Source organism: Leuciscus leuciscus (assembly GCF_965113295.1).
Source record: "Leuciscus leuciscus genome assembly, chromosome: 1".
Taxonomy (NCBI): domain Eukaryota; kingdom Metazoa; phylum Chordata; class Actinopteri; order Cypriniformes; family Leuciscidae; genus Leuciscus; species Leuciscus leuciscus.
The window spans coordinates 79,221,117-79,236,206 of record NC_138725.1 but is presented as its reverse complement, the minus strand read 5'-3'; the positions used below and the strand labels follow the sequence as shown (position 1 = coordinate 79,236,206).

The following is a 15,090-nucleotide window of genomic DNA, read 5'->3' as shown; positions in this document are numbered from 1 at the left end:
GCCTTATCTTCTCTGAAAAGCGTTCGGCACATTCAGCTGACGAACGAAACCTATCCAGTGATGAAATGTTTTCTGTGTTCAAACTTCACAGAGGCAATTTATGAGATCAATGTAGATCGGAGGAGAACAAAAAAGTGTTGGCTGATTTTTATTGACAGATTGTCACACTCTACAGCCAATGATATCGTTAACAGTGTGCGCGCCTGTCCAATGACAGTGTAGTGACCATACATTTCAATTGAATGTTTGATTTGAAGTGATAAGTACACAGGTTGATTTCTAAGAAAATGTATGCTTTACGTTGTATTAGAAAGGACATGGTAATACAGTTCATTTAAATGTTTTGAAAGGGAAATATATTAAAAGATGAATGTTACATGTATGTTTAAAAGAGTAATCAACTTCAAATCAAATCAAAAGGGCTCAACTTAACTCTTGCAGAGATCAACTTAATTATTAAGTTCATGTTACTTAGAAATGTGTTTTATTGTGGCCAAAAAACTCCTTCACCTAACTTAAAACATTATGTTGGATCAACTTAATTACTTGCATTCATGTTGAAAATTATTAAGTTCATGTTACTTAGAAATGCGTTTTATTGTGGCCCAAAAAAAGTAATTCACCATACTCAAAACATCGCTTTGAATTAATGTAATTCTGCCAGTAGTCTTAACATAAAAATTCTAGTGGAAAACGTTAACATATTTTTTTTTGTTGACCCAATGTTTTATTTTTTAGAGTGTACAAGATTAGCTGTTTCAAAATAGCACACTTCCAAGTAAACTAATCATTAACACACTTGAAGTACACTAAATTAGTCTGGCTGCAAGTATACTTGGCTTTTTTTTTTCTTTACCAGGGCTAAATACTTTACTGTATTTGACATAGATTCCTTTTTTTCATTATTACATTGCAAATATACTTACTTTTAATCTTTAAATATATTAAAATTATATTAGTATCATGCTTTTTTTCACAATACACTTCAAAATAATTGTACTTTAGTATATTTTAGAAAATATATTTTAGAAAAATATACTTGAAGTGAAATTATTTGTATTTTTTTTTTAAGTGTATTTATTTGCACTTTACTTAAAATATATATTTTAGGTATATTTTTAACTATGTGCGGAAAATGATCATTGTAACAATGCATTGAAAGTATATTTCAAAATTATTTAGCGCACAATTTAGTATACACTTAAAGTTATGCTTTACTACAATTTAATTCTTCAAGTAAACTAATCATTAACACACTTGAAGTACACTGAATTAGAATACTTAGCTTATACCTTAAAACTCATTTGTATCGTTTCATTCACACACACACACACACACACACACACACACACACACACACAGACATTATGGCCGGTTGCATTGTAAAAACGAAACCGCAGACAATATCTGTTCTTCTCAGAAATCCAAGGATCTGTGGACGTTATCCAGCTATAGAGACAAAAAAGATTTTGACGATGGCAAGCATTTCAACGATGGCAAGTTCTCATACGCTTCAACTCATGTTTTAAAGCTTAAAACTAACTTTAAAATACTTATATAATATATGCTTTAATGAAATGTTACACTAATTACGTTGTTTACAGAAGAGAACATGCATTTCACAAGTTTTATTTGCACATTTAAAAACTTAGATGCCATATTTAAACTACTAGCTTTAATGTTGGCAAACTATCTTGGAGTTAAAGCGTTCTTTCGAGCTATGAACCACATACATGTGACGTCACATGTGTGTCCGTTTCGTCCGATGCCTTATTGTACGAGACCTGACACCTGACATTGTTTTTCCTGAGACCTGAAGCCTTTTAGTCTGAGGCATATGCCTTGTCTGATGTCTGAGGATGTCCTAAAATCTCCTGTCCTGCACACATGTCAGTAGAGGCACAACTTAAACGAGCCTATCGAGTCTGAACCTAGACGGTGAACTGAGTCGAGTGATGAGTCGTTCATTGCGTACGAAAGACTCGAAAGTAAAAATAATTATTTATGTTCCCTGTAAATTATTTTTGACTGCATTATAATGATTTCTTAATTCAGAATGTGATCAAGATTGCGTAGGTGGATGTGTTCAGGGAATTTGCCTGTTAAAAGTACAACATTTAAATCGCCTTAAATGAACGAAATGACTCGAAAAAAGATTTGTTCATTTTGATGTTCAAGAGTCAGTAAATTGATCCGAACTTCCCATCACTAGTTTCTGTTCTCTCTCTCTCTCTCGCTGCCACCCATCGTCGCCAAACCACATATCCACGTGCAGGTATGATGACATTTAAGTTATATATTTGATTATAAAGTAAATTGTCTTGAGAATTGGAAGAAAATGTAAAATGTTTTACTCTCGCAGGGTTTAAGTCTCTTAAATATGCAGATTTTCTCAGCACAGCAGTCATGTACTTGTCCCTTGAAGTTACACTGAACGACTTGAAGCGCGGATGGAATTCAGTCATAAAAATGGAATTTGTTATTATTAATATTAATTATTATTAATAAATTATTATTATTATTACTATTAAGTATAATAGTATTATCATCAAAGGAAGATATGTTATGGAATCGAAAGGCATCAATGTTGATACTCTTACTGTTATTATGGATATATAAATTGTCTTTATATAGTGTGCATGTGTGTATAGTGTACATGTGTGTACATGTGTGTGTAATGTATAGTGTACATGTGTGTATAGTGTACATTAGCCTTCAGAAAACGAGCTTCCTGACACATTTCTTTGCGATTCCTCGACATGCTTTATAGCTTCAGTGTCACATGTAACATCACGACCTTTAAGTGGAAAGTTGAGTAACTAGTTTGACAATAAATTCACAGATTAATAACTCGTGAGCTAAACATTGTTACTACACAAATAACACCTCTTTTCAATCGTAGTAACGTAGACAAGGCTTTTTGTATACATTTTTTATTATTTTTATAATGAAAAATATTAAATAACTTCACTGTAATACACTGCATTGTTGCCAAATTCAGTTTACACATCACTGCTGTCCTATTGGTTAAACTACAACACTTATTTTCAGAAATATATATATTTTTGTATACATTTTTGGATTTTTATTATGAAAAATATTAAATAACTTCACTGTAATACACTGCATTGTTGCCAAATTCAGTTCACACATCACTGCTGTCCTATTGGTTATACTACAACACTTATTTTCGAGAATTTTTTTATTTTTTATAATTTCTATGATTTTTATTATGGAAAATATTCAATAACTTCACTGTAATACACTGTATTGTTGGCAAATTCAGTTCACACATCACTACTTTCCTATAGAGAGCCTAAGTCCCTCCCCTTCCGGTAGACCACCATGGGACCTTATTTTGGAAAAATATTGTATTTTTGTCAATGGCGAGAGACAACAAATATTTTGATCTCGTTTGACTTGTGCCCTGAATTATACATAATGATGTTTGTCAATTTAAAAGATACATTTTAAAGTCAAGAAAGTCGCAGTTTGATGTAAAACTGTTGAGGTATAAGACTGTGAAAATACGTAATTACAAAGACTACAAACTCAAAAGGCGCACATGTGACATCATACCTTTTCTCTCAATGAATGAAGCTAACTTTACTGAAGCTAACGTCTGTCATTTTTTTCTATAGTCTGACGTTATAATGGTAACGTTATGCCGTCATGCCTGAGTGTTTTGTGCCAGACTGCACACATACGTACATAGTGCAAGACGAGAGATGTAGTTCATTGAGCGATTTTCACATAAAACTAAATGTTACTCTTCTGTTTTATGACAAACTGCGACTTTCTTGACTTTCATAATTATCTTTTAAATTGACAAACATCATATGTGTAATTCAGGGCACAGTTCAGACAGAATAAAAAGATAAGTTGTCTCTCGCCATTGACTACCATACATATTTTTTCCGAAATAAGGTCCCATGAGCCGGAAGCGGAGGGGAGGGACTTAGACTCTCTATTGGTTAAACTACAACAGTTATTTTGGGAAAATACTATTTTTGTATAATTTTTATGGTTTTTATTATGAAAAATAATAAATAACTTCACTTTAATTCACTGCATTGTTGCCAAATTCAGTTTACACATCACTGCTGTCCTGATGGTTATAATACAACACTTATTTTCAGAAAAAAATATATTTTTGTATAATTTTTTGGATTTTAATTATGAAAAATATTCAATAACTTCACTGTAATATACTGTATTGTTGCCAAATTCAGTTCACACATCACTGCTGTCCTGATGGTTATAATACAACACTTATTTTCAGAAAAAAAATATATTTTTGTATAATTTTTTGGATTTTAATTATGAAAAATATTCAATAACTTCACTGTAATACACTGTATTGTTGCCAAATTCAGTTCACACATCACTACTGTCCTGATGGTTAAACTACAACACTTATTTTAGTTGAATTTAGGGCTGCAACTAACGATTATTTTGATAATCGATTAATCAGACGATTATTTTTTCGATTAATCGATTAATCGGATAAAGCGTTTTTTTTTTTTATTCCATTTGATTTTTTGTTTATTATAACTAAATAAAACCCTAAATCGGGGTATTTATGTGTAAACGTGTACTTTAAAAAGTGCAAAAGCCACACATTGAGTTTTACTAATATAATCTTTCATTTTTACATTTTAAACCTTAAAACACAAAAGTCTGTCCAGTTTTTAAACAGTAAAACTTATTTAAATATCCAAAATATAAATAAACAAAAACAAAATATTGAGTTTTGCTGCTCATATAAACTTCACATTATGAAATTAGGACACAAACATGTTTGAAATAAGATATTAAGCAGCAGATTTTGTTGAAATGTCAAAATTATAAATAATAAACAAACAAACAAATGTTACTGTTTGATACAGATGTAGAATGCAGAAGAAGAGGAAAACTGTCACTGTTCAGTGTTGTTCAACATGTTTCTTATTCACTCTTCCAAAACTTTGAATTGGAATGCAAAAATGTCAGCATGTCCACATGCTCCGGGCTGAGGCTGGCTCTCTTTTTGCAAGCTATGTTACCTGCAGCAGAAAATAGACGCTCAGATGGTGTTGAGGAGCTTGGGATACACAAGTAGGATTTAGCTAATTTTGCCAAGGTGGGATATTTATCTTTATTATCTCTCCACCAATCCAAAGGATTTTCTTCCTTGGCTAGGGGCCTCTCACCAAAGTAAGCCAGGACTTCATTTCTTCTTTGAGTGTTGAGGTCCTCCTCAGCTTTCTCCTCTCTGCTCTCTTCGTCACTGCTGCCTCCAGACTCAAGGAGTGAGTCAAGCAAAGATGTTGAAGGTTCAGCTGCGGTTCTTATGGTTGAGGTGGTAATTTGCTGCTGCTGCACCATCTCCCTTCTTGCTGCAAGTGCTTTAGTTTGCACTTTAGCTTGAACAGTTATAATTTGCTCAGGTGATAGAAATTTCAGTCTTCTGAACCTTGGGTCCAGAGCAGAGGAGAGAATCACAGGATTATCTACCTGATCAAAGAGTGTTTCCTTCCATCTGTTTTGAAGCTGCTCAACTGCTGTGACTTGGAAGGATTTCACTGAAGCTGAATCGTAGGCAGCACCTTCAGTGGACTTCAAGAGCCCTTTCACAAGTGGAGGCAATGAAGAGACTGTTATATATTCCTGCCCACTCATAAAAACAGTTGCACATTCAAATGGCTTAAGAGCAGTGCAAAGCTCTTCAAGCAGACTCCACTGGTCTGGTTTCAAGTCAAGATAGCGTTTGTCTCTGTGAGTGAGGGATGGGTCAGATAGAGTTGCAGTTACAGACCACCTCTGTTCAATCAGTCTGTTAATCATGTAGAATGTACTGTTCCATCTAGTACTTACATCCTGAACAAGCTTATGCTCAGGTGTGCCCACTTGTTTCTGTTTGTCTTTCAGCTTGCTGCAGGCTTGCTCACTTTTTTTGAAATGCTCCACAAGACATCTTGCAGCTCCAACTGCTCTTTGAATGCCTGTGTTCTTTAATGCAGCATTAATCACCAACTGCAAAGTGTGGCCAGTGCAGCGTATACTGCTCCACCCATGTTTCTCCTCCAGTAATTTTGCAGCAGCCACAATGTTCGCACCATTGTCATGTACAATGGCACAAATTTTCTCAGAAGGGATTTCAAACTTGACTGCTACTTCTTCCAACCACTCTGCAATGTTGGTTGAGGTATGTCTGTCTTCGAGTGGCGTGGTGGTAAGGCAGACAGATGTCATCTTCCAGTCATTCCCAATGTAATGGCATGTAATGCCAAGGTAAGCTTCAGTGGCAACACTTGTCCATATATCAGTAGTTAAAGCCATTCTGCTGTTGGTGGTGTTTATAGCACTCTTAATTTTTTGGAATGCCTCCTGGTACTTCCTCTCCATTAATTTTGTGAAGTGGGTCCTTGAGGGAAGAATGTATCCTGGGTTGAGTGTGCTGACCATTTTTTTGAATCCTTCATCTTCCACCATTGACATTGGCCGCATGTCAGTTACCAACATATTAAGTATGGCATCTGTTACAATGGCTGCTTGTTGAGGAGTGCATGGGGGATTTCTCCTCTGAACAAATTCACTCATGGTGAGCTGTTTCTTTCTGAAATAAAAAACAGCATTTGAGTATGCAAGGAGAAACAATTTATGTGTAAATCAATATTTGCATTGTTTTTAATGATAATTGCTGATGGCAAGTTGACAACCATGATTAATGTAAAAAAATAAAAATTATATACAACATAATTTTTGTTAAAACAAATTTACACAGACATGTTGATCAGATGTGAAGATATAAACCAAAAACATCTCAAATATATAATTAATTTAATTTTTATTTAAAATTAAATGAATTATAAGGATATTGATCAATGAAATATAGAAAGATTGAAAACAAGTGTGTGAACATAGTAGAGCCTCAGTAGATCGCGTTTGAAAAACAATTAAAACTTATTATTACATGGCTTGGTTGAATTCCAATGTAGAATGCGTTCTGTTATTTCTTGATAACAGACCGCTGCGAAGTATAATCATAGAGTATAACCTATGAGTATAACACACCGTTGCCATGAAAAACAGAGCGTTGCTATGGACGCGGGATTCTAACCGTAGAGACGGAACGGACTATTTTCTTTAGCGGAAGCAAGCTAACAGGCTTGATTAAAAGGACAGGAAAAATGATGCATTAGTGCACAAGCATTCGCTGAAAACCACTGACTACAGTGACTAAAAAACAATCTTTTACTGCTGCATATTGACTGCCTTTATATTTAGTGCTTCACTTTGTAAACACCATTTAATTTAACCTATTTCTGCGGTAGCGCTATTTTAATCCACCACTTATGTTGCGAACTGATTGCGCAACCTGATGCTCGAGACAAAATATATCTAGTGTCCCGAAGTTAGTCAACAAAGCTGTTTACACAGTAGCATTGAATTAAACTAGACTATACCATTTTCACATCTTCATATAATGAGGATATACAGTTTTTGCTTAGCGTGCTGATGTTTCACCTTCATCCGTGACACCAACGTGTTTCCTCTTCATGTGTTCGTGCATCACTGTGGTACTTCCATTCCACACAAGCTCAGCTTTGCATAACTTGCAGATTACAGTCTTATTTGCTGCATTTAATGTAAAATGCTCCCATGCCTTAGATGACTTGGGGCGCACACTTTTTTCTGCCGCCGATTGATCTGTCATTTCTCTCCGATTACTCTCTGCCATTTCGCGTGTGACTGTGTTGTCATGAAAGTGATGTCATCAGTAACGCTCCCCGTGACGTGAGCAGACCAACTAATCGACAATGACATTCGTTGACAACGATTTTCATAATCGATTATTATCGATTTTATCGATTAGTTGTTGCAGCCCTAGTTGAATTGATACTAGTTCAGACATGTCCTGACTTGTCCATACCTGTGCAAGCACCAACAAAGTCAAATACATAAAGAAACCTCCAGGGGGCATTGTTGGGTTTTTGTACAACATTTATCAAAGTTATTGAATATTTTTCATAATAAAAATCATAAAAATTATACAAAAATACTTTTTTCCAAAATAAGTGTTGTATTATAACCAACAGGACAGCAGTGATGTGTGAACTGAATTTGGTGACACTGAAGTTATTTTGCACATTGCAGACGGTCCCTTCGGATCTGTCTCTCGGCTGCTCATACTGTCTCACACAGATCACTGTATGTTGTGGATCACTGTGAAGGAAAGCTCGTTTTGAGGAAAATAAGGTTGGAGCTTAGCCTGGTTAAAACCAGACCCTTCTCAGTTGAAACTGAGTGTAGGGTCTGGGGAAGCTATGTAGACAATTCATTTCCAAAGGGGCGTCACCAACCGACGTAGCTCCCTTCGCAGGGAGCTTGATTGACAGGCGATCTAACCAATCATAATCCGCCATCCGCCATTTTGTCCGACAAAGCAGTCAGGAGAGATCAAAGAGTATAGAAGTAACTTCTATACTCTTTGGAGAGATAGCAGATAAACAAGGGAGGATTTGAACATGAATAACGGAGTGTACTGATGTCTTTCCGCGGTTAAAACAACAATCCTTCCCATGTTCATTCATGTTTATTTGATGCTATAAATGAACCTAGAAGGAAGTGATGATTGGTTCACGAGCAGCTTTAACTGATGCTCTACAGCGATCTGTCAGACACATTAAAGAGCAACAAAACGGTATGTATCGTTTCAATTTCTTTTAAAAAATGACCAAATTTGAAAGGTGAGACTTTGTTTAATATGTTTAATATCAAAAGTAACAGAAAAGTAACCTGGTCTGTCCTGTCTGTCAGCGTGTTGTCAGTCTCCTCTCTGCTCCGCGATGTATTTTTCACTGCGTGAGAACATGGTGTGGCGTGAGAGCAGCGTAGCTTGTCGGGCATAGCGACAGTAACTAAGGAGGGCGGGTCTTTGCGATCAGATCGATGAAGGAGATGACGTATGCTTCGAGTGTTGTTCTTTGCTCCGGTTTAAACGAAAACGGTAAGTTTAAAGCGCTCAAAACAGACGCGATAACTGATTCGAACGAGTGATGTTCCACGGCGGCATTCATCTTTGTAACGAAATCTCCTTCAGCGTCGCTGCGCTGTCGTCATCATGTAAATCCCTCCCCAAACGTTTCTGATTGGTGCCGCGATTTCGGCGGCACAGAAATGAGTTTGAATGGGCTCTTCTCCAGACTATCCTGGAGAGAGAATTAAAATTCGCCGGAAGTAGTCTGGGTTTTCCCAGGCTAGTTGGAGCTGCTTGTCTACAACGTTTAGCTCACAAGTTATTAATCCGGGAAGTTCAAATCTGTGAATTTATTGTCAACTTTACTCAACTGAAGTAGTTATGTACAAGTTACAGTTTGAAACTGTCTGTATTCCTCCACTTCATCTAAGAGGATTGATTATAATTATTATCATTGATTATAGAAAATTCAATAAAGGTTGCTAATCTTTGAACTATGAGTGTGACTGATGCTGGATTAACTCTGCTGTGATAAAATCCAGATTTATATTTTGATATCCTCTCGCTATACTCTGTAAAGCAGCATTTCTCATCAATACTGCTGTAATAATGTAATATGATGATCTGATATTTGTGATTCCTAATAATCCACGTGATTTGAGTGCCATATTCTGAGTTTATCTGAAATACATCAGCTTTTTTTTAGGATCAGACTGACATTTAAATATTATTTGCTGAAACCCTAAACATGTATTTATTTTAAAGATAGAAGAAGAAACTCGCTTTAAAGGGTAACTAAACCCTAAACCAACTTTTTTTATTTAATGATCTGTAAGAATGAGGCTTTATTAGTGCTGTTCATTGATTCGAGTAACTTTTTTGACATTTGGGTATAAAGTGTTTTAATTTTACAATATATGGTGTAAAAACGTCTGAGTGCTGCCCTCTTAAGGTTGAACGGTGGCTACTGCAGTTGAATTTTCCTATTGGATGTTGCGGTGGCACGTAAGCAGGTTCCAGCTCTACCACGCCCCTGGTACGAGCTCACCACGCCCTTGGTACGAGCTAGCGTAGATTTATCTGTGTACAGTGGTCAGGAGGGTACGTAGGTGTAGTGTTGCTGGTTGCAAGGAACAGCACTGCTGGACTGCATAACTTTCCAGCAGACTTGGAAAATAGGCGCCAGTGTTTGCATGCACTTGGCCTGGAAGACCGTGAGTGTGAAACCTGCATTTTCGCGGGATTGCTTCTCCAACGCAATAGAGGTGGAAATGGGCTTCTCCACACAGCTCGCGCTGAAAAGCGACGCAGTGACAAACGCTCCTGCATGGACTCCACCACCGCAGCGGCGTCTTGATGTGAGTGATCATATAATTTAATCACAATTTATGGTTAGGCTAAAGTTAATCCTCTGGGTCGACAAACGCGTCGGCGCATTTTGCTGGATTTTTTCACATAGCGGCAAAATATGAATATGCCTATATAGAGAGCGCGCGCTATTGACATCAACTTGATAAAACCAGAGAATGACGGGCTCTGATAAAACTCATCAGATGCATGTACTTTACGTCGTCTTGCGACCCTGTGAGCAAACTCCATTTTAGAGTCTGACAGCAGGTCTCAGGTGCACGCCCCCCCGCTCACGGTTCGTCCCCTCTATCTCCGCTGGGGTCTGCCCACTTTTCTAGCATTTTTCAAATATTGACAGTGGGTGGAGTCAGGCTCTGACCAGGGGTTTAGTTACCCTTTAAAGACACATCATTGCATGCTTGATAGATATTAAAGGTTTGATGTTTGTTCTAGGGCTGGGCGATAAAACGATAACGATATGTATCGCGATAGACACGTAATCAATATCAATAAAAAATGCGTTCGATAAAACGTTCGATAATTATTTATTTATTTTTTTCGTTGGAAGAAACCAGCAAAGCAAGTTTGATTGCATGAACAAAGGCACTCACTCTCTAGTAACTAGATAAAACAGAAAAAGTCAGCTCGCCTGACTTAAAGTCTGACCGTAGTCAGACCAATGTCGTCTGCAGATTATGCAAGACCGTCGTCAGTTTTTCTGTTATTCGCGTGCTTATGCGCTGTTCTAGCTAGTTTCTCAGCGCATACATGTGAAGCTCACATGCACTAAAAGCCTGTCTACCAGCGCCTGAATACTAAGTTATCTTTCGAGTCTTATTTTGCTAATACTGTTATACACACAAGGTTTACATAAACTAGTCGGATATGTCTAAAGTGAAAGCAAACTTGAGAAAATTGAGAGAAAATCTGCTTGTCAAATGCGTGTATAATAGACGCGTCGCGCGCAGCTCTTAAAGAGACAGTAGTAATCGTAAACACGCTGCCGCTTGTCCTTAAAGGGATAGTTCACCCAAAAATAAAAATTATCTCATTATTTACGCACTCTAATGTTGTTCCAAACCTGTATTAATTGCCTTCTAATATTTTCTAATATTAATATTTTGAAGAATGTGGGTATCCAAACAGTAGCTGGTCCCCATTGACTTCCATAGGAGGAAAAATATACTATGGAAGTCACTGGGGTACATCAACTGTTTGGTTACCCACATTCTTCCAAATAACTTTTATTTTCAACAGAAGAAAGAAACTTATTCGAGTTTAAAACAACGTGAGAGAGTAAATTATGAAAATTAGAATTTTTAGGAGAACTATCCCTTTAATGTTAATAAAACAACAAAATGTAAAGAGAAAATCACTCACTGCTCTTGACTAATAACTTTATTAATAGCTTTAATAAGTATCAATGTATAATTTATAGAAAATAGAAAGAAATAGATTTATATAATTTATAGAAAGAAATCGTAATATTATATTTTTGCCATATCGCCCACCCCTTTATAAAGCATTTCTTACGTATTCTTTAATTTTGCACCTTAATGTTAAGAGATAATTGTTAAGTGTTCATTGTGATTTTAGACTTTTGAGTTTTCCATGGTCGTGTTGACATTTCTGCCTTTTTAACTGATGGGATTATAATCAGAGGTAGGTTAAGTTTAAAATAAAAAATCTTTAAATGTAATATATTTGTCTCCTGGACTGGTCCTTATTTTAAATATGTTATAAAAAAATTCAATAATTATCGATATCGACCGATATGAAACACTTATATCGTGATACAGTTTTCAGCCATATCGCCCAGCCCTAGTTTGTTCTATGAAAACACTTCTTTTTTTTTCTTTTTTTTTTTTTTTAGTCATGGACATCATCAATATGACATGTGGAGAGATTGAGAGCGCTGTGGGGTTTGTGTACGTGATTCTGCCAATTATACTGAATCACACACGCAATGGAGACTGTGAACAGAGCTGGTTTATAGAGGTGACCATACACACACACACACTCTCACACACACACACATTATTTGATTGTCTTTCATATGTTCAGGATCAGTGTGTAGCAGATCCAGATAAACCACACAGACTGATGGATCTCACACACACACACACACACACACACACACACACACACACACACACACACACACACACACACACACACACACACACACACACACACACATTATTTGATTGTCTTTCATATGTTCAGGATCAGTGTGTAGCAGATCCAGATAAACCATACAGACTGATGGATCTCACACACACACACACACACACACACACACACACACACACACACACACACACACACACACACACACACACATTATTTGATAGTCTTTCATATGTTCAGGATCAGTGTGTAGCAGATCCAGATAAACCACACAGACTGATGGATCCTGCGTCATCAGTTTCTCCTGATCGTCTCGTCACGTCTCGCTGTGTGAATCTGATTCATGAGATCGTCTGTGACGCTTCAGGGGTAAATCAACTCTCAACTCATCATTCGTCTGTTTTCATATTTAATCCTTCATTAACACGATTCTCTAATGTATTTCATTTCAGGCTCATCACAGTCATAAGACCATGTACAGGGGTGAGAGACACACACACACACACACACACACACACACACACACACACACACACACACACGTCACACACACACACACACACACACACAGTCTGTCCTGATTCAGATCTGATTCTGTGTTGAACTGAATCTTCTGTAAGTGAATCACGATGATTGTGAATGTGTTTTTCAGTGAGGAATGAAACTGCAGCGACTCCAAACCCGGGTGAGTTTCAGCTGATAAACGTGTGTTTAATTCAATAATAAAACACTGATTCAGATCTGATTCAGACTCAATCCAGTTTGAATGTTTACTGTCATATTGTCTTATATTTGTGATCGATGTGTGTTTTAAAGATGTGACAGAAGTGACTCCTCCTCTCCAGCTCTCAGGTAAAACATAGAGAGAATTAAACCTCAACTCTAATATTCATTTATCATTCTAGATCAGCCGATATCATTGCTTCATTAATTAATGTATTGATTTGATCAGCTGATTTCTCTTTATATCACTTGAATAGATAAGTGGTGGTGGCTTTTGGCTGTTTTCATTGTTCTTCTTATCATCTTCTTGATGTGTTTGATTCAGCGTAAAAGGATCTTCAGGTGAGTCGTGATCAATCTAAAAGAATCATTTCAGTCAGTAAATCTCAAAAGTTCATGTCATCATGAATCACATTTCCCTTCATCTTCAGATTACCAAATGTAAAACAGTGGAATCATTAAAGTCTGAATAAATAATCTCAAACTCTGTGATGGATGTGATATGTAATAATCATATTCAATCTGTTGTCATATTTTTTCACAGGAAAGTGCGGTTCATCTGTCAGTGTGAGAATGATTCAGAAAACAAGTGAGTGATTCTGTAGATGAACAACTGAGATCATGGGTTTGATTCACACAGAATGAACGAACGAATCAAATTAGCTCTTTGAATGCAGTGAGAGTTGTTTAGACAAGCTAATAAATGAAATGGAGTGAATCTCAAAGACTTGAACTAAATCACTTATGTGAAACAAGCGTTAGATGTTTTAAGTTTCACACAGATCTGATGTGAATGAATCTTCATCTGCTGTAAGTGAATCTTTTGCTCTATGAGTCTTCATCTGCTAAAACTGAATGTGTTTCTCTCAGGGATCCCGAATCTGCTGTCCAAATGAAGATCAGATCTGATGCTCGTGATTCACTGAATCAACCTGAATCTGAACAGTTAAACGACTACTTGTCCAGGTGATGATCAGTTTGAAACCACAAAGGGAGTTTCTGTTCTTAAAGACTCGATCTGAAACCCTGTTGTGTTTCTGCTGAAACAACTCTGTCTCTAGAAATCAAATCTTTGTTTTTAAGTGCTGGATTCATCATTTCATCTTTATCAGCTACTGTACATGTATTTAACCCTCTGGGGACCAAGGTGTTTTTGGGGCCCTTGAGATGTTCTGACATGCCCTGACATTTGTGCTTTTTTCAGTTATTTATAAACATATTAATGGCAAAGGTGTAAATTCACTCTATATAGCACAAACAGGGCTAGCATAATATGTGAGCAACATGTATGTAGATGTTTGTATTTTTAAGAGAATAATGTTTATGCGTGGTTATTGAAAAAACTAAAAATGAAAGTTGCTGAAATAAGACCACAAAACTCATACTAAATATGTGTCCACAAGACTTTTGACTAATGGATGTTGTCGCTTCGAGTTCTGGCTTCAAAATTATGTGAAAATAGTATTGCTTTATCGTTCACATAAAACAATACATTGATTTAAATTGTGTAAGACAGGTTTTGCTTGGAAAGCCAATATGCGAAGGAGGAGTGGTTTACACCTGAGAATACAATGTCCCACCCATTATGCGTAATTACTTCCGTAATGAGCCATTAATTCAGGTGTGACACTGACTGAGCCACAAGAATGAATGCAAGGACAAAATATATATTTAGAAGAAGACTTATATTGACCATTTAAGATTTTGCGTACATCTATCTTGTAAATATGTTTAGCTATTTTATTAAAAAGGTTACAATTACAACAATAATTACAATTTCAACAATATTTCAAGTGTACTCTTTCTTTGTAAAAAAAATGATTATAGGCCTACATTTTATCATATGTATTCATTAGTTTGAATATAGCCAACATTGGAACAGCTAACATCTTAGTTGATGACTTTATTTTTGACAAAGAACATAG

General features: G+C 36.3%; 1 protein-coding gene across 1 annotated transcript; it reads left to right on the top strand.

Moving 5' to 3' along the window:
* The first annotated feature begins 2,223 nt into the window (after positions 1-2,223).
* On the top strand, positions 2,224-14,535 carry LOC309512030 (uncharacterized protein). Its single transcript, XM_082187441.1, has 9 exons — positions 2,224-2,275; positions 12,186-12,310; positions 12,683-12,811; positions 12,895-12,925; positions 13,095-13,127; positions 13,259-13,294; positions 13,423-13,507; positions 13,710-13,754; positions 14,036-14,535. The coding sequence occupies exons 2-9, from the start codon at positions 12,188-12,190 to the stop codon at positions 14,133-14,135; spliced, it is 582 nt and encodes a 193-aa protein (XP_082043567.1). The 5' UTR covers positions 2,224-2,275; positions 12,186-12,187; the 3' UTR covers positions 14,136-14,535.
* Positions 14,536-15,090: the final 555 nt, after the last annotated feature.